The sequence below is a fragment of the Charadrius vociferus genome, unplaced genomic scaffold (genome assembly GCF_000708025.1).
Source record: "Charadrius vociferus isolate BGI_N301 unplaced genomic scaffold, ASM70802v2 scaffold413, whole genome shotgun sequence".
Classification (NCBI taxonomy): domain Eukaryota; kingdom Metazoa; phylum Chordata; class Aves; order Charadriiformes; family Charadriidae; genus Charadrius; species Charadrius vociferus.
Genome location: NW_009647738.1, coordinates 1,746,207 through 1,771,037, shown reverse-complemented (window position 1 = coordinate 1,771,037; position 24,831 = coordinate 1,746,207). Strand labels below are relative to the sequence as shown.

Below are 24,831 nucleotides of genomic sequence, written 5' to 3'. Positions count from 1 at the left end.
CTGCCCTTAGCAAAAGGGAGGAGGTGTTGCGCAGATGAACTCCCTTCAGCTTCGCAGCAGTGGCCTGAGAAAAGATGGACGGCACAAACCCAGCACCTTTCCTCGTGTGGGGTCCCCCCCAAGTTTAGAAACTGTGGATCCTTGCTGGAGCCGAAGCTGTGTCCTTGAAGTCACCTCCCAGAAACTTCCCAGGTGAGAGGGAAACGGCAAGCCGAGCTTCAAGCAAAAGCTGATCAAGAGCTTTATCCGTGCCTTACCCACAAGGACACATCAGGGCGAGACAGCTGGGTGCCTCCTGCTTCCGAAAACAATGAGCTGGCGAGCGACGAGCTGCGCGGCACGCAATTACATCCACAGCAGAAAGGATCAAAAGCCTGCACAGCAAATTGGGCTGCGTGTTACCTCGTTAAAACCTTTTTCGGCTCTGCCGACACCTCTGCTTCAAAGCCTGCTGCAGTTTCCAGCGACAACAGCAGCATTTCTTAGGCAAGCCGAGCACCTTGCTTGAGACGGGAGCTGGTCTCTCCTCCAGAGGTGAGCTCCTCGCACCTGTGCCAACAGCAGGGGAGGTTTTGGGAGGCAGAACCAGGGTCTGAAAGAGTCGGCTCCAACCCAAGATGAATTTGGCAGCACAGGCACGGTGCACGCAGCCCCTGTGCCCCTCTTAGCCCTCAGTGGGGAAGTGCTGAGAAGGAAATGAAACAACAAGATTTTGACCCGTGCCTGCTGGCCGTGGGGCAGCCTGGGGAGGCTGCAGCAGCCTGCAGGGCTGGGAGGTTTTGTCAGGGTCCTTTCAAGCCCCGGGGACAGCCCAGGATTGGTAAAAGGGATCTGGGAGGGAAGAACCTGGGCGAGGAAGAAGGATGCTTCCCTTGCTGCTGCACAGAGCTCAGTGCCAGAAGTTTGGGGGAGGAAAAGTGAAAGGCGGGCTCGGCTCTGGTGCGATGCCGTTTCTTTATAAGGCAACACCGGGAGATGCTTCCCTGGATAAAGCAGGAATGAAATGCAGGATGCACATTTCTTTGATCACAGCTCCAAGGTGTGAGTGTTTGGGGTTTTTTTTCCCCATCAAGTCATCACTTCACCCACAAAGCTGGTGCAGGCTGCCTTAGGGGCAGGCTGGTCAGCCCCACTCTTGGCTATAGGGTTCAGCATCTCGCTGCTTTAGGCAAATCTCTCAGCCGACCACCACCAGTCCCCCCCATTAGTACTTTGTCCCCAGTGAGACTTTTTCTGGCCGCAAAGCCCCACTTCAGCCTGGCTTTACACGATTTGAGTGATGGCTCCTCTCCTAAAAAGGAGCCTAAGGGAGCGATCCCGAGTGATACACCCAACCATAACACCCTCTTTCACGAGACTCCACACAATTTCCATCAAAAGTCAATTAAGGCTGTAGTGAATGAAGCCATTCACAGTATAATTCCAGATGAATTAGCAGCACACCACCGCCTTATGAGTAACACAGCATTGCGAGACCAGCCACTCCATCATCATTTCTCCATTTCCTCCCTCGTTCTTCCTTCAGGCTGCGGAGCTGAGCAATAGCGAAACCTCCAGGGCAGACCTCTCCCGCAGGGCACGCGTGTGCCCAGGCAGCACCACGTCCCACAGACTTCTGCTGCCTGCACGTGTCCTCAGCAGCCGCAGGTGAGCGGAGAAGGCAGCCTGTCTTAAATGGTCCTCGCGCACAACCAAGCGATCGCCCAGTCCAGGGAGTGACCGTACTTATCCCTAATTGACTTTTAAGTCCCCTCCTTCGCACATTTTACCCAAATTGAAGGCACTGTAGGCCAGCCCTCCCCAACCTCGGTGAGGGAAGCCGCCCCACCGCAGGGAGGTGACTTGAGAAGGGGCTCCAGCACATCTCCTCTCACGTGCCAGACCATCATCGCTCGAGACGTTTCACATTTTTCTTTTCATGAGAAAAAGCTGAGCAGCAGCGCAGCAGCTTGTTTTGCTCAGCCACGCTGGCTAAAATGGTAGCAAGGACGGGAGAATCACAAATTTAGGACTGGAGGGGTTTTGGTTTGGTTTGGTTTTTCCTCTTTTTCCTTCTGCTTTTGCTCCCACTGCTGGCATCAGAGGAAGGAAAGAAATAGGTCCAGACAGAGAGACCAGTTATATACTAGCATTATCTATCTGTCCTGGAACTGGGAATATTGTCTCCAGCTGTGCTTGAAGACAAAGTTTAAAAGGACATGCCCCTGGCAAAGCATGGATTCAGGCTCTTCAGGGAAGGCAACACAGCTGGAGTCTTGCCAGCAGGGCTGGGATAAAGCACCTCCAGAACAGGCTGGGAAGCTCTCAGCACTGGTCTGGGCTTCCAGGACAGGGAGCCCGGCCCTGCACCCAGCCAGGCTGAGGGACCCACACCAGCTCCAGAGCCTCCTCCCCGCTCCACGTGCCGTGAGCCAGGCTGTGCATCCGCACAGATGGATGCTCCTGGACAGCACAGACCAACAATTAATGCTTTAAATGCCCCTGGGGCCTGTTGCTCGCTGATCTCTAGTTGAGCAGCAGCCTGCGTTTTAGTTTCAGATCACTCAGACCACTGCTCTGAGGCGTCCCTCACCCACGTCTCCCTCCAGGCAGGGAAGGCTGCAGTTTTCCACCACAGCTCCCTCCCTCCCGTGCCTGTGACCGAGGCGTCCCAGCCCCGCAGCCATTTAATCTGCACCCCGGGACTTTGACAAAGTGATTCTCTGTTTACATCAAAATGGTACTCGAGACAGTTTGGGGAGGAAATGGAAGGAGGGCTAAATCCTAAACCTGGCAGGTGACTGCTGCTGCAGCCTGGGAACCCAGCTGGAACTGGCTCTAATGGCCGCTGTCTTCACTCTGCCCTGGGGGAAGCTGGAGCAGGAGGCCCAGCGCTCAGCTGCTCTCCCTGCTAGTGATTTACCTCCATCTCCCTGAGGCTGTGACAGGGCTGATTGCTCTGCCCCTCAGTTCTACAGTGACAACAGCCTGTGAGGGTCACGCTGTAACCTGCATCAATTGTATTTTTAGCCAGGTTTATTACATTTAATGATCTGGTTTACAGATTCTTTGTGCCAGCACAATGGTCCGGTGGGGGACAGGAACGTTTGAAATCAACTTCACCACCATCCCTTGTATCTGCTGAAACTATGTCCACATGCCCCCCTCTCATTCAGACCCTTCCAACGCCTACTGGGATCAGCCCTGAGGTTGGATCACACAGGCAACACACACAGCTCCAGCACCGACTTCCAGGAACAACTCCTTCACAGGTCCCAACTCAATCTCTTTTCCACTCTTATTACCGCATTTGTAACCGCTCACCTACTCGGACCATCCCCAAAATCTCAGGAAAACCTGTGTGAGGCATTTAGCAACTCTGGAGATCCACAGAAGAGCAACTAACCTGGAGCCACGAGAACTTGCTAGCTCAAGGTTGCACTCTGCAAAGTGCAATGTTGCGGGAGACTAATTTTAGCCCTTCTACGGGGATACACAAAGAGGTGGAAAGTTGAAGGGAAGTACGGTGCCAGTGGAAAAAAAGACACAAGTCTCTCTCCATCTTGCACAGGACAGAGCAGCATCCAAGCAGTACACCGCTCACACACAGCAAAGCAAAGGGCACAAAAAGCAGCCTGAGCTTAAAAGGGTCGGTGTGCCATCAGCACACAGGTGTTAGGGCAGTTCCGCTCTGTATCACAGCAGTGCCTGGCCAGCTGATGTTATTTCAAGATGATCCTATGATTGGAAAGCAAATTGAATGTAATTTAAAGGGCATGCTCTTCACAAAGATACCCTACGTGTTTCTGCAAAACACTCTGGAAAAAACATCAAAGTATCTGAACGAATAAACTCCCAGACTAGAGTAACTCCAGTCCTGTTTTTAAGTGTATATACAAGACATCAGCACAGCAGCGCCTGTGTTCCACGCATCACGAACACACCTCCATCCCTTCTTGCATTAATCCCTATTCAGGCTTTCCAAAGCTGCAGCCTGTGTAACAGAATGTCAGAAGTTGTTCATGCTCACACTGACCCCTTAATGTGCCTACACCCACACACGCAGCAGCACATAGTGAATCTTCACGCCTTCTCCTTCCACACATCTCCCCCCCCCCCCCCTTTTTTTTATTTTTTAAATTCTACCTACACTTAAGTTTCTTACTGAGAAGACTTTTTTTTCCCCTCTCAACATTTGCTTAGACAGAAATCCCACCCTTTGAGTAGACACATACGCTCCCCTGAGAAGTAGTTTCCTGTAAGCTGCACCCTCCCTGCTCCTTGTTTGCCAGCACCGGCCTTGGCAGCAGCGCTTGCTGGCTGCACCGTACTCCTCGTGGTGAACACCAGCACTTCCTTCCCCATCGCTTCCACCCAGGGTCTCACCCAGCCCCAGCTGCAACTTCTAACTCAGACTTTCTCACCAAGGTTTAAAACTCTGCCAACACAGGATGAAAGGGACAAAGGTGCAATTGTCAGGTGCTGGTGTCACGCTCTAGCTTTTTATGCTATGGCTGCAGCATCAGAACACATGAACACCTGGGGCCACGGACTGGAAGATGAATACAGCCACAAATTTTTAAATTTCTAGCAAAAATGCAACAAAAAGTAGATCTTCTGTGGATAAGCTGGAAGACGAGTAAAAGGCAATTTTGACAATTCATCGATAAAAGAGACTTCTAGACATCCATCACCTCCTCCGCTAACCTCACTTTCCAGTGACTCCAGAGACTGGAAATAAAAGTGAAGAAGAGAGTTTACTTGCACAGTTGTTAGTTACAGACTCAGAAACACCATCTTCAGGCCAAGGACAGAACTAGCTCAGCTCAAATTCACAGCCTCATGTTTTGAATAGGCAACTCTCTGAAAGCACATAAACAAAGTGTATTATCTTCCTCCGAAATCCCCAGTGTTGCCCACTGCCAGCTGCCCCGGTGATACACTGAGGGTACTCTAACACCTGATTTCAGCTATGGAGAGTCACTCACATGGCATCAGGGGAGGTCTGCGGTGCTGCTGACAGGACAGGCCGATGCTCTGATGCCACCACCACTGCCTTCGGAGGTGACGCGTATGCTTTTTGTTGCACCTATGGAAGGGCCGAACGGCAACACACACACACACACACACAGACTGCAGCACATGGATAATCTTTATTGGTAACATCAGTGGAGCACCAGTAAACCATTACTGACCGTAGTGGTGACACACAGCTGAGGCACATGCTAAGGCACTTTTATTATATAAAAAAAAATTTAAATTTTTTTGTGACAGCAATTGGGACACGAGGCTCCTGCATTTAGAGCGCTTCAGGCATACAGTATGGCGCTTCATATTTAATTATTTTTACTTCGCTCATAAGTAGGTCTAAATGCAGCATATACAATATGGTTAAGAATACAGGTAAATCCAGCAACCAGTGTACGGTGTAGAAAAGTAAAGACTATCTATATATAACCATGGTCCCAATAGAAAGGCAGTGATAAAGACCTTTATTTTTTTTTCTTAATTACTTATTACGAGAGATACAAAGGCCTTACATATATCTGTGCAGATTAAACAGTTTTTAATATACTCTTAGTCAATGGTGCACAATAACTAATCCCAACCCCTGGTTACAGAGCAGGTGCAAGAGGCTTGGACATGTCAATAAAAGAAGGATTTCCCTCCCCTTATCCCCACCCTCTGCCCACTACCCTATTAAGTTCCCCTAGATTCTGTCTATTACCATTAAATATATTTGGTCCCCCAGAGATTCTCAGACAAGCACAAGGACATTGTTCTGCTTCCCCAGCCTGTCATTAACTACTGGTCCACGCTACCTTAGATGAAACCGCTCAGAGGCAGAGACACTAACAGGACATCATTGCACTTCAGAGATCTGTCCAGACAGTAAAAATAAGAAGAGGGAAAAAAAAAAAAAGAAAAAGAGAAAAAAAGACAACTTTGGCAAGTCCTCCAGGTAACTGGTCCTAAGAGGAGCTTCCCTCTTCACCCCTCCCTGGAAACATATGAAAGAAGAAAGGGCAAATTGCCATGGCCAAAGCACACCGTTTTTCCTGAAACTGCTCCCAAACCACGTGGGTGGGCAGATTAAAAGAGGCAGAAGTCTGAGGTCACTGAACATGATTGCCAAAAGCAAACAAAGAGGGAGGGGAAAGAATACAGAAAGGAGCTTCCCTGCAGCTAGAATCGAAGACAAAGGAGATTTACAGCAAAAATACTCTTCCCCTAACCCCACTCCCTCCAAACTGTGTGAGGATTCACCAGCAGACATGGCACAGACAGTTCTACAGGCCTTTGTAGTGGCCAAACTGCTGGTCAGATTTCAGAGCCCCGACTCTTTGGCATTAAATACAAAGAGGATTAGGAAACTGGAAAGAGGAGGAAACTAGGAACGCAGATGCCCAGTGGCTCCAGATACACAGAGCTGGGCTTGCTCTCCCTAACCCCCCCCCCTCCAAACTGTGTGAGGATTCACCAGCAGACATGGCACAGACAGTTCTACAGGCCTTTGTAGTGGCCAAACTGCTGGTCAGATTTCAGAGCCCCGACTCTTTGGCATTAAATACAAAGAGGATTAGGAAACTGGAAAGAGGAGGAAACTAGGAACGCAGATGCCCAGTGGCTCCAGATACACAGAGCTGGGCTTGCTCTGCAGATCCCCAGCCAATTTAGGAGGAGAGGGTTTGCTGAAAGTCCAATGGAAGAGGGGAGGGTGGATGGGTCACTCCATTACGTGTAACCTGGGTCAAATGGGAGGACTTATTCAGTAGCTTTGGCATCACCAGCATCTGCCTTGCCGTCCACTTCCTCATCAGAGCACTCTCCTGTACCCTTCCTGACCATTCGACGTGTCACGACAAACGGCAGGTCCCCACGCCTAGGGAGGGACAGACAGTACATCAGTAACAGTGAACTCACCAGACAGGGTGACCAGCCAGTACCTTTTTGGAAAGGGGTAAGGAACTACCTGGCCACGCTGTTTGCTGTGGGCAGCTGGCACTGTGAGCAGTTACAGCAAGACTACACTGGCCTGGCTGCCACGGTATCGCACAAAATGCTCTGCCTTACCTGAGTTTGCTCTTCAGGGAGCTGACTTCTCTATTCATTGCATCAGCTGTTTCAGTGGCATCCTCTAGCTCACGCTGGAGCTTCCTACGGGATGCATTGGCTCGCTGGGCCTCCTCTTCTGCTTCCTCAAGCTGGCGTTTCAGCTGCTTCAAGCGCAAGTTTGCTTTGTCCGCCTGAGCGTATGGGGCAGGGTAGAGGGGAGAGAAAAGACATCAGTATTTCCCCAGAGTTACAGCTCAGTAGTTAGCACAGCAAAAAGAGTTTCCAAAGCCCCTTCTTCCCTTGCTGAAGGGAGCTAAGACTTGACAGCTCCAAGGTTTTGCTTAAAAGCATTAAATTTTCATCTGTGTCATCTTGTAATTATCACAGTGAGGGAAAAGAAATCTACAGGAAGGTTAAATGCTAGAGCCCTCTTACATGCAGATGATGCCTTAGTCATAGAAAGGAAGTCCTCCCACCAACAAGACTCACCAATGCTGCAGGTAACTATACACACCTGATCTTTGAATTGCTCAGCATTACGCCTCTCATCATCCACCTGCAGCAAGATATCTTTCAGCTTCTTCTCGGCACGGCGCACCTGCTTGCTGGCAGCCTGGCGCTCCCTACACAGAAATACAGTGATGCTCAGACAAGAACTTAACTCCCATTGTCCCCAACAACGTGACCTGACTTGGGCAAGTCAGAAACAAGGAAGATAGCAAAAGTCCTCCTAACTCAGGAAAAAAAGGGGATGGGAGGCAACGTTTCCCAGAATTCACCAAAAGGTACTGATGTCCTACAGGTATGACCCTTCCTGAAGCTACAGAGGGACAGCAAGTGCATCAGAGCTGCAGTTTTAGGAGTGGTTAAGTCTGGAAGAAGCTAGGCGTCTCTACAGTGAAAAACAAGGAAGGTTTGCCAAGGTCTTACATCTATAGTACCCAGTATACCTAGGATGAAGCCCTCACTCACACAAATCAGAATTTGTTCAGAAGAACTTAAAATGCCAGAGTGGGTGGAGGCTTGTAAAACAGTTTCTACTAGGACATACTTTGTCTCCATATCCAACTGTTCTTCCAGCTGCGCTATCTTTGCTTCCAAGGCCGTGATGGTAGCCTTGTACTTGGACTTCACTGCGCTCTCCATCTCCTGCAGTTTAAGCTTAAGCTCCTTGTTCTGGCGCTCCATCTGCTGGCGAGCGTTCTCATTCTTCTGTGCGTTGCTACGCTCAGCATTCAGGTCGGCATTCATCTGATCAATCTGCAGAGAGAAGTAGTACTCAGCATATCGAGCGCTCCAGCCTGAAAGGCTGATTTATTTCTCAGACACACGCTGACACACAAAGAAAAAGGACCCTCAGAGCAAGTTGAATACCTGGAATAACTCTGATACAGAGGGAGCTGTCTGTAGGCAGGGTACTTCTCAAAATATCTTAGTTTACCCAGATTTTCAAAGTAATTCCTTGAATAACAGGTTTATCAACTTCCTCTTAAGGCTAAAATTTGCCAGTCACATACAATGCTCTCTGGGGTGAAGGCTGTGATTTGGCACTTAACACGGTAATTATCAGTCTTAGTGAATTACAAAAATCCTGAGGCAACTGGATCCAATACATGTGCTTTACTAATTTATCATTTATTTGCTGTCTGTCTACTTCCACTACAAAGAAGCAGCTTAGAAATACTGACATTCAAAGGCAAAAGGGCGAGAACTCAATTCACTTCCAAGCCAGGGCCCTGGCTAACATTCAACCAAGCAGAGAATTATGCTCTCCTCCACCAGAGTTAACAAGCTGTTTGGAAAACCATCAGCATAGCTCCTTGGCTTTGGAGCGCTAAGAAAACAACATGCTTGATTCTCAAAGTTGGGCAGATAAAATATGGCAGAGAACAGGCAGATTAAGATCATGGTTTCTATAGCAGCCTAACAAATTCCATATGGTTAGTCCATTTGAAGAAGCATAGAACTGGCAGAAAAGTCATTTTCCAAACACATTGTGGCACTGTTCAGCATGCCAAGTTGGAGCAGCATGCTACAGATCATCTTTCTCATAATCCTTTAATACAGAGAAAAGGGACTGGGAGGGGTTTTTTTTGTGTGTGTGTTTTTGTTTGGTTGGTTTGTTTGTTTTTTAATAAACCTGGAAGATTGTTCCAGCTGCCCAGTGATCAAAATGATCAAAACCAGTGAGTTAACATCACCTCTGACTGCCCACCCTATTTTCTGTATTTTGGTATTCAGGTGTTTCACCTTGCTTGCATCTATGGACTTGTGAGGGCCGGTACCGTACACAAAGCAGCAGCTGGCATTACTCAGAGTGCAGTTTGACAATTGACACAGACTAGAGAATCCCTACTGGTGCATGCAGCCTGAACAGGTACCTGAAGATTTGCCTTCTTGAGCCGGTCATTGATTATCTCGGTGTTGCCCTGTTCTTCTTCTAACTCCTCCTCCAGCTGAGCTATCCGGGCCTCCAGACGTCTCTTTTCCTCCATGGCCAGTGCTCTATAGGACACAGAATCATTAAAGCAGTGTTGGTGGCGTTAATGCCTTGGGGAAAATTCACCACTTTCAATTTTACAAAATAAGCTCAGTCTTTCAAGAGCAGAGGGGATACAGTGCGCGCTGCAGTCTACACAAAAATAACAGCCTGCAAAGTATTTTCTCAAACCAGCTCCTCCGCCCTTAAACACGGAACGTTACTCACCCTTTACCACTGTTGTTGGCAATCTCATCAGCCAGCTCATCCCTTTCTTGCTGGGCCTGGCGCTTGGCACGCTCAGCAGCTGCAAGTTCCTGGAACAAAAACGAGACGGTCAGTGATCCAATGGGAAGCTACCAATTAATACAGCATAGGAAAAAGTCGTTACTGGTAAAGGTATGGTCTCTAGCTAGTTCCAGACTTAATTATAAGACATGGTCTGTTCCCTGCCCACCCCACAGCTTCCTTTGTTTTGAATGCTCCTATCCTATCACAGCTGTCAAGAAAGGGCCAAATTCTGCATTTTGAAGTGGACCTCATATTTAAGCAGAGCAAAAAGTACAAAAGAAAGGAAATAACCACTCGCGCTTAGACTGCTACACTTAGTTCTTGTCCAAAGAAAACAAACAAACCCTTGACTTGTATGCATATGCCATTACCTCCTGCAATTGGATCATCTCTGCCTCCATGCTCTTCAGCTTCTTCTCATTTTCTTTGGCCTGTGCCAAGATCTCTTCTCTGGAAGTACGTGTGTCCTCCAGTTCCCGCATGTAATCCTTCATCTGTGCCTGAAAAGGGAGAACAAAAAAAGATGAATTTCAGAGCATCCACATTAACAAATTGGTGGTTTTTTGTCTTATGGGAAACATGGAGAGAAAACAGAAATGGGGATTCATCAATCTTCAGCTACCAAAAAGGCTGCTGTGAAAACAAAAGGAATCATCCTTTTGCCATTTCACAAGCAACAGGGAGAAGTAGTAATGAGAGGAAAACAGGACTGCTTAAATTGCAGGGCGGGGGGTGGGGTGGGGTGTGTCTTCTCAGATACAGAGAAGGGGGAAATGAGGGTACAGGAAGCTTTCTAGTGAAGCAATGGAATGGACAGTCTAAGGAGGATTTGGAGTTTTTCCTAAGAATAGATCAGACAAATACCTGTAGGAATTACAAAAGCATAACAGAACTGTCTTGGGGTAGAAGGCCTAAATGATATTTAAGTCCCTCTAAGCTTTGCTTTTCCCTCTAATCCTTTCCAAAAACACTGACATGAGGCAAGCACTAGAGTGGACTTTCCTTACAGCTTGTCTCCCAGGGAGTTAAACAGGCAGACTGGGGTTAGAAGGATGTCTGAAATGCCAATAAATCTTTTGTGGTAAATTGCTACAAGGCTCTACAGCTCTTGTGACACTGATGCATGGTTCTCATGAGGTGAAATTTTGTATCCCATTTCCCTGGGTAAATGTGCTACACTGACAACTAAAATAGTTGCAGCTTCTCACCTGCAGTTTGCGGAGCTGCTTGATGGCTTCTTCACGATTCTTGTTAGCAGTGTCTATATGGCTTTCCAAATCCTTCAGGTCCATCTCTAGCTTCTTCCTGGCAGCCACTGCAATGGAGCGCTGTTTTCGTTCGTCTTCCAATTCCACCTCCATCTCCCGCACCTGTATGGAGAAATATAGGCATTAGTGTTTCAGCTCCTTGATTTCCCAACAGCTCCTTTTTGCAGCCCCCTTTCAAACTGTACCTAAGTGCAGCACGTGACTTGTTTTCATTCTTCCTGGCAGGGGGATGGGACTAACATTCCTCACTAATAAAGCTACAGGCGGGTTCCTTTGATAGACAAAGGCTGTTTGAACAAGCATGCACACAAGGGGGAAAATCTCTCACAGCTTTGCAGCGCTGCCTGGAGAGTTACCATTAACAAGAATCTGTGGATTGGCACTGTCTGTCTAACCATCTTTGGACACAAGTGCCTTTGTGTACGGAACACTTTCAGGATTTACAGAGCAATTCTTACTTGTCTAATCAGCTGTTTCTTCTTCTCTTCATTCTGTTCATCACGTCCCTGGAGGTCCCGGTCAAACTGTGCCTTCATGGCCTGTTGGTTCACTTCTAGCCGCAGTTTGGCATCCTCTGTGGCCTGCAGTTCATCCTCCAGCTCTTCCAGCTGTGTCTTCATCTCCTCCACCTGCTGCTCCAGGGCTCGCTTAGCTTTCTCCAGCTCATGGACCTACAGCACAGTACGACATGTGAGCTTTCCTCAAAGACTGCAGACAATTTCACCCATCCTAAGAGCAAAAAAGTCTAAGAACACTGCATCTGTCCCTTGTATTAAGGCAGAGATACCCCTCAAAGCCAGCTGCTCACACACCTGCAAGCTGCCAGTGTGAATCACAATTACCTATTAGTTCTGGTATTGTATGCATGGTGGTGGGGAGGAAGAGAAAGCATTTGTTAGCTCAGTCCTGACCTACTGCAGACTTATCAGAGCTGGAGACCTCTGGTTCTGACGTAATTCAAGAAAATACTTTTTAGCCTCTGAACTTTTTCTTTTCCTTCCTGCTTATCACAACATTTTTTTGTCTTGAAATATTGGGATTACTGTTTTCCATTGCCTGGCTAATCCCTGTATTTTACATACCGGGCTCACATCATACCTTCATCTCTGCCGCAACGATACCTGTTAATTTTCAGTTTGCCACTACCTCATTTGGGTCATTGCCAGGCTCTTCCAACCCATCTTTCTCACTTGCTAATGTAATATAAACATAACATTCACAAACTCACAATGTGTCCAGTAGTCTCTTCTACATTCCTCTGTGTTCACACTAGAATAAGCTTTTGGCAATATTAAACTAACAGTATCACCTGTGTGACAGTTCCTGCCCAGATATTTTAACTTCATACTTACGCTTTTCCCAACATCATCCTTTGAACTCATCAGGTCTTCCATCTCTACGCGGAACTGCTTATTGATTCGTTCTAGCTCAGCTTTCTGCTCTATGGCCTCTTCCAGGGCTCTGGCCAGGGAGAGGGCCTTAGTCTCCTTCTCACGGGCTTCTGCCTCAGCACGGTCCCGCTCTTCTGCATACTTGGCAGAGATGTTCTTCTCCTCTGCCAACAGCTACAAGAGCACAGCATCAGTATTCTGAGAAATTACCAACAATCCTCTAAGAAGGTAAACATGCATCTCTTCATTAGTGCCTTCTTAATACTGCTCTGCCATGGATAGAAGGAACCAAGAAAATGCAGCTTCAAAGAATGAAGCATGCCATCCCACCTTTAATAACTGTGCTGACCCCAAAGGAAGAAACTTCTGATTTCCTAGGCCTCCAACCTATTATTTGCAACTTCCTCTCAAAGTTGATCTGCAAACAACACTTTGAACCTAATCTTGGTCTTGATATAACGGTTATACCTTTGGGAAAAGGAGCATCACTAAATTTCTTATGCATGGAACAGAATTAATTTCCTTCTATGAAAGCTTATTCCTCCACTCTATATGCTATGTCTTAGTTCAGAAATAAGTATGCATTCTCCAAGCAGCATTGCTTAGATATTCTTAAGGCAGACCTGTCAATAAGATGCACCTACTGAATGCCCAGTGACTGAAGTCATACCTGATCAAACTTCTTCTGCTTCTTCTCCAGGTTGGAAACAATCTGCCGCTGATGATCCAGGTCCACAGCAAGGTCATCCAGCTCTTGCTGCAGGCGGGTCTTTGTTTTTTCCAGCTTGTCATATGCAGCTGTCTTTTCTTCATAACGCTGGCTCAAGCCCTCCAAGTCCTTCTGCAGCTTCTTCCTGGCTTCCTCTGCTGACTCAAGGCAGCCCAGACCATCATCCATCTTCTTCTTTGCATCTATTGCCTGAAGGACAGAAAAGATCACGCGTGAAGCCACGCCACAGATAACACTACGTGTAGTTGACTTGCACCAGAAGTTGAGGAAAGAAATCTGCTCATTCCTGAAGGTATTACTCCTCCTTCAAATAATACTATATAAGTGAATCCCCAAAGTAATTCCTGGATAGAAATCTACAAGCAGTTCATATGATTATCATCGGAGCTCTTCCATTTCCTTTCTCACCCAAGTCAGCAAGATCACCCTTTCCCAGGAAAGGTTCTGTAACTGGAAGTCAATTCTGCATTTAGATTTTACTTCCTTCAAGACAGACCTGCACTTATGCTTCCTCTCAAAAGTCACTGGTTTGTGGGATGGACTCCGTACCTGTTGCTGAAGAATAGAGATCTGTTTCTCCAGGTTTCTCTTTGTCTCCTCCTCTTCTTCCAGTTGCTCTTTGAAACTGTTCTTCTCATCCTCTATTTGCTTCAGCTTAGTGCTGAGGCTCAGTTTTAGGCGAGTCTCCTCCTGCAGCAGCTCCTGTAAAGCAAACACCCCAGTGGAATTCAGCAGCGCTCCTTGGCTTTAAAGGCTCACAATCCTCACACATTCTCTCCAGAATGAGTACTTTTGAAGTTGAGTTTAGATATGCAACTTATTTCACAGATAAGACAACCAAAGAGAGAATTTAAATAATTGTCTTCCAGTGAGTCAGTATAGAAACAAAATATTCAGAAGGGTCCTATTCTCTTGTAGACTCTAATGATTAAAGGATCTTCACTACACAAGCCATCCACAGTCCTCTCTGCAGTCTTCCGAGTAACACACAAAGCATTAAAACCTTTCCCAACAACAGCATGACTGTACTCTGCTGCATGACTTTCTCATATTCAAGTACCAAAGAAACAGACACCAGGCTAAAGTGATTTAGCATGGTTAAAAACAACATTGGGCTTTGCAGAATTGTAAGACACTGGTCATTTACCAAGATTTTTACTTATGCTGCCAGCGCTTCAGCTGAAGGATCTGTAAAGACTAGTAAGACCAGTCTTCAAACTACTGCATATTTTTTTGTATTGGGCATTAACTTTGAGTCTGGTTTTTTAAAAGAGTAATAAGTAGACAAAACATCAATGACTGTTCATGGCTACTTAGTATCTGAGGTTTGGCATGCTCTTCCTTTCCCTTCCAACCTTCTGCTTGGTACTCCATGCTTTACCAAAAGAGTTATAGTCTATTAACTGTAAATGGTTGTTTTATCCCAAAGTATAAGACTAAGCATGATTTTTTCCTTAAAAAAAAAAAATTATTTGAATCTATCACTTCCCCAACATCCACTAGGAAATAAAATTTTCTGCTTAACTTTACAAATGTACCAGAAATCACACACATGCAACAACCCTGTCAAATACTATGAAGATCTCAAACAAGAACCTAGAATTCCAGTGCAGTTCTAGCATTAAAGAGCTCTCAAGCAGAAAGGCGATAAAAGAGGACTTACAGGGAAAGTTACATATGGTCCACATACTGAGGAAGCGGAAGGGAGATAAACAGCTTGTTTCTGTAGAAATGCTCCCAATACCATGCAACATAACCTCTTAGTAAAAAACAGCCAGATCCAACCCTCTGAAGTGTTGTATCTCCAGTATTTAACGGTGTCCAGAGTGACTTTTCACTTTGAGAATTTGTAATGGACACTGCCTGCACCACACACAGATGGCCTTGGCTTCCAAAGCTCTCACCTGTGTATCCTGAAGCTGTGATTCCAGAGCAGAGAAGTCCTTTGCTAATTTGATCGATTTGCTGTCAGACTGGTTCAAAAGACCTGTGACATTGTCCAATTCAACCTGAAGGAGAGACCAGAGTACCACTTAGTAAATGCATGAGCAAAAACAAAGCCAGGAGCAGGTGAGCAACTAGAGACCCAAAACTGAAAGCCAAGACAACTCTCAAAAGTAAGATATGTGTATAATCGCTCAGGGGAATGAATGTATCATTTCCAAAATCCCAGGATGAAATACAAGGAGTCAAAAAGACATTTTTACTTAGGATCACTTCTGTTGCAACAGCCTTCTGGTTTTGATTGTTTTGGGTTTTGGGGTTTTTTGTGGGTTTTTGTTGGTTTTTTTTTTTTTTTTAAGGTCTAGATGAGATTTTAGGCAGCCTGAGAAGAATTTTAAAAGCTTCTTTTGAACTAACTCTCTTCTATTTTATAGTATCTGCTTCAGGACTGTATCTAGAGTCTCAAAATTACATTTTTGCACTGCAAAAGATAGTGCACACACAAGCAATGCTCAACTTTTAATGACAACCCTCCATAAAGAAGGCAGCAGAAGACAATGCTCCATGTAAATCAAAGGGATTTGTTGTTCCCTTGAAGAAAGGAGGAGAAAACCCTAAATTTCCGCATCACCCTTGAGCCACCCCTCATCACCATCAACCACATTACAAAAATTCAAGACACTGTCTTCCAAATTAGTTACACAATCATTAGTCTGTTTATGCCACTCTAGGTTCACAAGCAGCTGAATGTTTACAGAACCGTACTGGACAAACTGCTGCATGCTGAAGGGGAGCAGACATGATAATAGTTTAAGGCTTACAAAACTCAAATGGCAACTGGTTAGTTACTTCACCTTCTCAGGGCTGCTCGTGATAAACAGCATCAATCCAAATGTCCTGCCCTCGCAAGGAGTTAAGGAATCTACATAGTCCTTGGGAAGCAAACCATTGATTTGCTTTTTGTAGGAACTTTACCTCTGGGAGGAACAAGATTTTTGAACTACCTATGGGGAGGTACCATCCTACAGCTTTTTCTCTCTAGCCCTGGGCTGAATGAGAAGCTAAGGAAAACCCATGCTGCTCACCTGCAATTTGGTAACCCTCTCAGCCAGTTCGGTCTTCACTCTTTCACCTTCTGTAAATTTCACCTGCAGTTCTTGGAGCTGAGCATCTACTTTTTTCCGCTTGTGCTCAGCATCCCCTTTGCCTTGCAGAAGAACCTTCACTTCATTGGACAGTTCAGCCCTCTCACTTTCCAGAGCTTGTTTTGCTTTTTCAAGATTTGCTTTCACCTGAAGAGGGGAAGAAAAAAAATCAGCAAAACCCCTTCAGACTTTAGATATGGCAGGTTGCTTCCATCGAGTACATTTTTTTTTCCCCCAACAAGCAAGCTAATGTTGCATGTTTAGCAGCTAAGTTGTAGACTGCTTACTCAGAAAAAAACAATTTGATCAGCCTGCCACTGATAAGCAAAAGACAATCGAACAGTCAGAGAAGACAACAATATAGGAGATAGTCTTGCACCATCAGATTTCCAAATTAAAGGTTGTGCAAGTCACCAAGTACTAGCAGTGAAAAGAACATCTTGGCTATGTAGTATAACATGCCTGAGGGGAAAAGAGAATGAATGCAACTATTTAAAACAACTTTATATATTCTTCATAGTGAAAAATCTACCAAGGGAAGAAGAGCACATGTATCAGAAACCTAGTATCATGAACACTTCACATTCTCCTGCAACTTTAAGATATGGTCATAGAGCAGCTATCATTTCAGAGAGGTTGACTGCTTTGACCTTAAGTTTTCTGTTCCACATACCCGTTTGGTTTGCTCTAACTGCTCTGCAAGCTCTTCAATAGCTTGTGAATGTTTCTGCCTCATCTCTTGGATTTGAGCCTCATGAGTCTTTGCCTCATCTTCAAGGGTCTTCTTCAAAACCGTTACTTCTTGTTCTCTCTTTGACCTGCAAAATTCACAAATTCCATTTAGATGTCAAGGAGAGACTCAAACAGATGTGTATATCCACCCACAGCACCTCTAATGAAAAAAAATGCCAAGGTCCCTTTAGTTCTACAAGCTATAAAGATACTTTTTGAAGTTAGAACTTCGCATTGCACCCTTCTGAAGTGCCAGCTGGCAGGATTACTTTCAGCCCAAGTAGTAATAGCCAGAAAGTATGACTGTTTCAGGGGTATCACTAACACTATGTTTCGGGAGCAAATTAACTTTCTTTTATCAGGTCAGGTAATGCTGTCTTGACTACAGCTTGCACGCTACCTCCTTCTGTAGTCAGCGAGGCTGCTAACCAACCCACTCTGATAAAGGCAAAGACTTGCTTTGGTAAAAGACTGGATGTGTCAGCATTTATTAAAAAAGTCAACACCAAAACCAAATAAGACAACACAGCTACATGTTGGGAGTTACCTGAGCTCTTGCTGAGCAGCTGTAGAATCCAGTGTGTCTTCTAGCTCTGTTTTCAGCGCTTCTAGCTCTTCTCCCAGATCCCGCTTCTGTTTTTCAGCTTTATTCCTGAATGCTCTCTCTGACTCTAGGTCTTCCTGCAGCTCAGTGATCTGGGATTCAAGTTCCCTGATCTTTTTCAGGGCCATGTTCTTCTGAGCTGCCTCTTCTTCCACCCTGTGTTCAACATAGGGTTCTGGTCAGAGCCAGATTTAAACCATATGTAAATTAAAACCACCTGTCCTACCAAGAATAATCAAGGAAAAAAGCTGGTATTGGTCAGCTCTACAATATTACATTCAAACTTCGATCCATATATCATCTACAAATTCTAAGTTCTACTTCCCAATAACTTGGGAGCACACAGTTACTTACCTTAAAGAAGGGGACAGAGAAAGACTGACAACAGAAGAAAGCAGAAGAGAAAGCACCATTTTACATTGGAAATTGGACACTTTAGTGAATAGATGAATACAGCAACTACAAGAGAGACAGTGTGTTGCCACTACTTTTTCACCCCCTCTGAAATCTTACTGCTCCAGTGAAACATGCGCAGTGCATGTTACATTCATAGTCTAGCTCTGTACAGAGAACATGGCAGTGAGCAGCAGCCAAAGAACTCTGACGCCGAGGACAGGGATCTTAACAGTCCACAGGCTGAAATACAACAGCCACAGATTCCATTTAGTCCCTATTCCAAAGTGACACAAGACAAGAAATACTTCCCAACCTGGTGGTCCCTGAAACCTGCAGGTCAGGTTCTCACCTAGCTAAGGCTGCCTGCAGCTCCTCTTCCTTCTTGGCCAGCTGCATTTTGAGCTCTGCAATCTGAGCCTGCAGCTCAGCAATCTGGTCATGCAGATCACTGGAGTCCCCTTCAAGCTTTCGACGAGTCTTTTCCAATTCTTGCCTCTGCTTTTCCTCACGTCGCAAACGTTCTGATGGAAATGGGGACACATTAAGTTAAATGGATGAGACATACTCCAAGAACGTAAAAGCAGAAAAAATAAAGCTGTTTAAGCAATAGTTTCTTTCCTAATAATACAACTGTCCAAACAGTAGCTGAAGTGCATTATTCTGTCCGGACCTATACATGCAACTGCCCCTATATTTTGCCCTCAAAGCGTATCTGGGCAATTTCCCTTTCCCTAACCTTACAGCCAAACCTCCTTCCCCCCTTTCACTGTAATAAACAATGCCAGCACAACGCCAGTCTCTCCCAACACCCACACCACATAGGCATAAGCACTCATTAAGTGATGCTGAACACAAGGTCTGCTCTCCCTTTACTGAAGCTAAATAGGCTGGCTCCTGCTGTGTTAACCTGGGCAGTCTCCAGATGAAGTGCCTCTAGCTTGAACGCTGAAGAAGTTGTGCAAGCAGGATATCAGAAACAGCACTAACCCTGACAGATTGATGCTGCTGGAAGTAGAAAAGTAGAGACACTTCCACAGCAAGAGAAGAAAGAGAACCAGCCTCTCTTCTCCATTGGCCTGCTGCTTTAGAGAGGATTTTTATTTAGATCAAGGGCTCAGCTGACAAGGCACATAACCTTCAGCCAGCGACTGAACAGCTCTATCAAACCGATCAATAGCATACACTCTATAGACTAATTTTTAACCCCTCAGAAACTGGAGAGGACTAAAACTCTAGAAATGAAACTGAAGTTCAACAAGTTTTAACAAGAAACCACCTACAACTTAACAGGCAAGTCCTTTGCAGGATCTGCATTTAAAAAAAAAAACAAAACAAACAAAGCCAAAACCACCTTCAAGGTCTGTGATCATGGCCTCATGCTTATTCTTGAGTTTGGCTAAACTCTTAGATTTCTCCTCTTCCTCTGTCAGGTTGGTTGTAAATTCAGACATTCTGTCTTCCAACAGCTTCTTTTCCTGCAGAATTGAGAAGGCAGTGTGTCAAAGCAGCTGCTAGAATTACAGGAGATTTTTCCAGAGTTGTCTGTGCTTAGAGATGTCAATGTCATGAGTGCCTACTCCTGCTACAAGGAAACTTGGAATGAGAGAGATCCTTTCAGGATTGCAAATAGTATTCAAATAAATGGTTACTTAAAGATTCGTATTTGATAGCCCTTTCAAAGGTGAAAGGGAAGTCTGTTTATGAAATAACTTGATACTGGTTGGCGTAACAATGTACGAGAAAATGTTTGCTCATGTATCGTTATTTAGTCAAGGCTATTTAAATATCATGCAATACTGACTTGTAAAGAACACAGGCAGGCAGCTAATTTTAAAAATTCAGGTCAGAGTTGCCAAAGACAAGATTGAATTAATTAGTTTCCCTGTAATATGGGAAAGGTCAACTTTTGGTGGGTGGCTCCAGGAGAAACACCTGTACATCTTTAGACTGCATAAGAAGTTGCAGGAGTCTTACCTTAGCCAATTTGAGATTCTGATCTTCCAGAACTATCACATCTTCCTCCAGTTTCTTCAATTTGGCCTCTGTGGTCACTTTTTCTAGCTGCAGCTTCTGCCTTGCACTTTCCTCTTCTTCAAGCTGCTCCTCTAGTTCCTTCACAACACCCGCAGAAAAGCAAGGCATTTGTCAGTGCTGCTCACTAACCAATGTAACAGCACAGTAGCAATACTGGAACTTGGATGGTTTCTTTACCCTTCCTTCAAGGTATCATTACTACTTTCCAGAAGCGACATCCCTGCCATGACTTAATGCAACATACTGCACTCTAACAAACAAGTTTTTTAACAGAATAAACAATGCTATTTTGCAGAGAAGAACGCTACCATTCCTAAAACACCTGGCTTAAGCAAAGACTTATCTAGTTATTTGACATCTTCATCTCCAAGAATGGAACAGCTCATTCCAGATGACTGACTGAATGCCTCAGGCTCAGCACCAGAATTGCTGTGTTCTATTGCTATTTCCACAGATAGATTTTTCTATGATGCTTTTTTTTTTGTTGTTGTTCTTTCTCTACCTGTTTCGCTACAACCTGAGACAAAAGAACCACTCTATCCCTTACTATCCTCTTTACTGACAAAAGACAGCACTGCTAAGGCATTACCTGGATGTTCTGCTGCATTTTCTTCTTTTCAGCCTGCAGATGTTGGCACCGTTCTTCCTCTTCCTCCACCCTTGCTTCCAGGTCATGACATATCTCCTCTAGCTCTTGTTTCTTGGCCGTCAGGCGGGCTCTTATCTCCTCAGCTTCAGCACAGAGTTCAGTTTCTGCTTGCAACTGTTCCTGCAGCTGCATCTTCTCTGCCATTAGCTACATTGGACACAAAGCCAGAAATAAGACAAGCTCCAATTTACCAAAGCACTTAGCAACCTGTGTTAAGTGAAGTTATGTGCCCCTGTGTTCCACCGTTACAGTCTTAATCACTGCAGCAGTCTCCTGCTGCTAATCAAAACCTAAATATCAAAACATAGTTTCTAAGAGTTTGTTCTCCTTCACAAACTGTGCACTGCAACCACATATTATGTTAGTCTTAACAAATTTCTCAAGACTATATCCATTTGAAATAAGGAAATTGCCTAGTTTTCCCTTGCAAAAGTAACACAAATAGTTACCTGCCCTACAGAAAAACAATCCTGCTGCCACCTTCTGTGTTCCAAACAAAAAGGATTCCATTAATGATGAGGTTGAAATCAACCAGCTTACTATCACACTCAGCCAAAGGAGACTTTCCTTCACATAATGGCTATAGAAGGGCAATAGGTGGTAACGACACAAAATGACCTGCTAGAGGAACTGAGCTGGGAAGAGGGGTAAAAGAAATTGAACAAGATGGCAGCCACGTCACATATTTCAACAAGGTGGAATCCTGCAGCTTATCCATCAGACCAATAAACCAAAGGAGGAGCTCTCAAGCAGTTGGCCAGGTAGAGAGAGAATGACTTTTACACATGAGATTTGCAAACTCACTTGGGCCTGGAAGGTCTCCATCTCACTCAGTCTGTTTTCTGCAGCTAGCTGCTTCTCCTTGACCTTTATTAGCTCTTCTTCCTTGGCCATCATCTCCTCTTCCTGTCTGCTTACTTGCAGAAGGGGCTTCACCTGAAAGAGAAACCAAGGGAGTGAGATGTGTATAAGGAACAAGGAAAACATGAAGAAATGCTCTTGGATTTGATAAGCACTGAATAAAACAACATTTTAGATAAGTGTCATATTTGAAGGACTGACCATTTGTTTTGTTGTGAACACCGGGAGAAGCACAAAGGACTAGGTATCATCTACTCTGTCAGTAAAACACTTTCTGCCTGCCCAACTTTTCCTTCAGGATGGGACGCATCAGGAAAGGGTTGGGTAAATTCCAGACCCTCAAGGGCTAAGTAGTGATAGCAGGAGAATAAAAAAATTGCCATACAGTGCAGAAATTCACAAGTAGGTCAATGTGAACAAAAACGAACAACACCCATCTCTGTGCTTCCTCATCAAATATCCTTAGAAGTAATTTCATAGGAAGGAGAAGTTCAAACTCTGCTCTCAACTCTCATTTAGCTGCAAAGTCTCATGGCTACAAAGCAAGAAATCTCATACATTTAGAAATGAGACCATTTCTTCATGTGTTCATTGTCTTTATAAAGGTAAAATATTTATAGGTCTAACAACAAGATCAGTGCTTTACCTTTGCTCTTACCACTGTGGAGAAAGAGATGACAAGCTATCCCTTTATTAACATTTTTGTCTAGCTAAATTGACTAGCTACTTCGTGACTCTTTGAAGTGTCATACCACCAAAGCAAGTGATTCTCTTACTCTTAGGCTCAAAGCATTAAAAGATGACTTCTGGTTTTCCGCAACATTATTTGGATATAGCCTTGCACTCGGTTTATGCCAGCATACTGCATAGCTATAAAGTGTGGTATGAGATTCTCTGCCTAAATGAATCAAGGTGTAGTTGCAAGCCAGCCCAATTATAGACAAATTGGGCTTTGTGTTCTGGTTCAACCTGAGAAGCTGAAATTGCAACCAAACTGTCAAAATTGCAAAGGGAAAAGCACTACCTTGGTGAACAACCTCCACCATTGCCAGTTCCGCAGTTTCAAATAGGCAGCACAGTTCCTCTGAAGCACCTTCATAGCTGTCAATTGCTGCTGGCGCTTGGCAAAGGCTCTGCAAGGTAAGTGGAGGTCAGACAAAGGAACCCACAGCAGCATGCAATTCTCTCCACCAAGCCCTTTCTTAGATACCTCTACATATTTACTTTAGAAGGTTCCCTCCTAAAAATCCAGCAAAATTTCCCATTAACTTCCTCTATATTTTAAAGGTTGTTTTTGCTCAGTTAAGAGTGGTTATCCTTTCCTTTATTCAATTTCCTATAATAAAGGTTTTCTGTAATGTCTTCTAATCTGAAAAGCCTCACTATTTTCATTTCAGAAAAGGGAGATCTGAAACAGAGGCGTGTTTTCCTGCCAATCTGACAGATACTACTTTTGTTTTTAGAACTATTTGCAGTCCTACCAAATAGCTTAAGAGAAATCCTACACCTCCTGGATCAGTACTGTACTAAGAGCTTTTCATTTTCACATTTGCCGTTTGCAGCTCTTCTCTCAAAAACTTTGCTTGGTGTATAGTATTGCTATAGACACTTTACCACCCTGGTGGTAAAGCAGTGTCTACCACATGGTAGTACATGGGATAGCAGCACACTTAGCTTCTTGCAGGTGCCAAAATCCAGCGTTACAGAGATCAGAAAACCCTAAACCAACCATCAACTGTTACATACAACAAATAAATCATGGCCTTTCTGACAAAAAATAATTTTAGTTGGGTTTTTTTTTGAAGAGAAACTTGTACCTGAATGGGAGAAATACAAGTTTATAATGTACTTTACAAAATATGGTCCTTACTTTCTGGCCAGGTAGCCTCTGCAGCATGCTTGGAAGCCAATAATGACATCTGTGATCTTCAGGTCTCTCTCTTCTTCAAGATGAGCAAGGACTCCAGCTCTGAAAAACACTTTACTCTGCCCAATTCGATAAAGGTTGGAATCCAGTTCCAATGCTTTGATCTGAAATGAGAGAGAGAAGAATTCATCACCTGCAAAGACTGCTTCACGTGAAACATCACAAAACACATTTGTGTCTCATGGCGTAAGAAACCCCTTCCCTACAATTGAGCCACTCAGGCCAACCAAAGTTGCTGGCTCCCAATAAAGTCCTGTCCCAATTAGAGGAGTTGGAGCTCAGCCAAGCACAGCATGAAATGGAGGTAACCAGAGACAGAAAATATGATAGAAAGCATTAATACAACACCACATCAAGTACCCAGCACTACAAGGACGCCGTGAGGAACACAGGCCTAGTCCCAAGAGCCCTCTTCCTTTCCTAAAGGAAACACATCTGTTGATCCTTCCTATTTATTTTTCCCCAGTCAATCTTTGTCAGAAAAAGGCACCCCAACCAATTTTGCCATCCTTTAAAGGATTTGCTATCAACACTTATACTAGTTAAGAGGAATAAGGTATATTCCTTTAAGACAGAAAAAAGCAATCCCTTACAGCCAAATTCAATTCAGTCTCCCCTAGTCTTCAAGCTACAGAGCCAAAGCTTTCCCTTTGAAGCAGGCAATTCTGCAGAAATTAATTGGAGCCTTCACTGAAAGCATTTGTCATCAGCAGGCCATTACAAAAAGTTTGTTGAAGCTCATACTTTAAGCATGTGCTAAAGATAACATTAATGCTTCTAAGCATTTTGATTCCATGAATACTGCTGGCATCTCAAAGTGTATGCATCTGTGGAAAACAGAAAGATCCTCTTTACATAGGATTATTGAACCTCATGCTAGTCAAAAGCCTCCATCTGCAAAGCCAAGAGACAGCTTTCTGCATCCTCCTTCTCTCAGACAAAACATTTGACTTCGGAATTTTGGTCTGTGAGTATAAGATATATTTAACATGCACAACTCAGATTTCCCACCACACCCATAAAGTTTATTCTATTCAAGTAGAGTTTCTAGCATGCCTTACCATCAGCACACAAGCTTGCTTTCCATCCATAAATCCTTTGGGAATTGCATTTGGAGTTAAGATTTCATATCTGAAAAGGAGAAAGCAGTAGACTAGTTACACAAGAATATTTGAAAACAACAACAGTAACAACAAAAAAAATCAGTAACACATTCCTATGGCATTATGAGTTCGACATCTTACAGTCTTGTTAGAAGGAAAAAAATTGCATCTCTAGACAACAGAGTATGAAGCAGCAGTCTTAGATGGGGTCCTCTACACCTCACCTTACCTCCATGCTTACT

General features: G+C 44.6%; 1 protein-coding gene across 1 annotated transcript in view; it reads right to left on the bottom strand.

The window, feature by feature from the left end:
- Window positions 1-5,113: 5,113 nt before the first annotated feature.
- MYH9 (myosin, heavy chain 9, non-muscle) overlaps window positions 5,114-24,831 on the bottom strand; it is a 56,327-nt gene continuing 36,609 nt past the window's right edge. The window contains exons 18-42 of the mRNA XM_009881869.1: window positions 24,548-24,617; window positions 23,430-23,590; window positions 22,584-22,692; window positions 21,503-21,634; window positions 20,639-20,845; window positions 19,990-20,127; window positions 19,367-19,490; window positions 18,365-18,536; window positions 17,563-17,775; window positions 16,957-17,101; window positions 16,224-16,430; window positions 15,099-15,203; window positions 13,744-13,896; window positions 13,135-13,383; window positions 12,426-12,638; window positions 11,532-11,744; window positions 11,014-11,175; window positions 10,177-10,305; window positions 9,743-9,831; window positions 9,417-9,540; window positions 8,087-8,295; window positions 7,550-7,658; window positions 7,054-7,226; window positions 6,492-6,862; window positions 5,114-6,277 (exon numbers count right to left, since the gene is read on the bottom strand). Coding sequence (XP_009880171.1) covers window positions 6,745-6,862; window positions 7,054-7,226; window positions 7,550-7,658; window positions 8,087-8,295; window positions 9,417-9,540; window positions 9,743-9,831; window positions 10,177-10,305; window positions 11,014-11,175; window positions 11,532-11,744; window positions 12,426-12,638; window positions 13,135-13,383; window positions 13,744-13,896; window positions 15,099-15,203; window positions 16,224-16,430; window positions 16,957-17,101; window positions 17,563-17,775; window positions 18,365-18,536; window positions 19,367-19,490; window positions 19,990-20,127; window positions 20,639-20,845; window positions 21,503-21,634; window positions 22,584-22,692; window positions 23,430-23,590; window positions 24,548-24,617 — 3,724 coding nt within the window. The 3' untranslated portion in view covers window positions 5,114-6,277; window positions 6,492-6,744. The remainder of the gene's footprint in view (window positions 6,278-6,491; window positions 6,863-7,053; window positions 7,227-7,549; window positions 7,659-8,086; window positions 8,296-9,416; window positions 9,541-9,742; window positions 9,832-10,176; window positions 10,306-11,013; window positions 11,176-11,531; window positions 11,745-12,425; window positions 12,639-13,134; window positions 13,384-13,743; window positions 13,897-15,098; window positions 15,204-16,223; window positions 16,431-16,956; window positions 17,102-17,562; window positions 17,776-18,364; window positions 18,537-19,366; window positions 19,491-19,989; window positions 20,128-20,638; window positions 20,846-21,502; window positions 21,635-22,583; window positions 22,693-23,429; window positions 23,591-24,547; window positions 24,618-24,831) is intronic.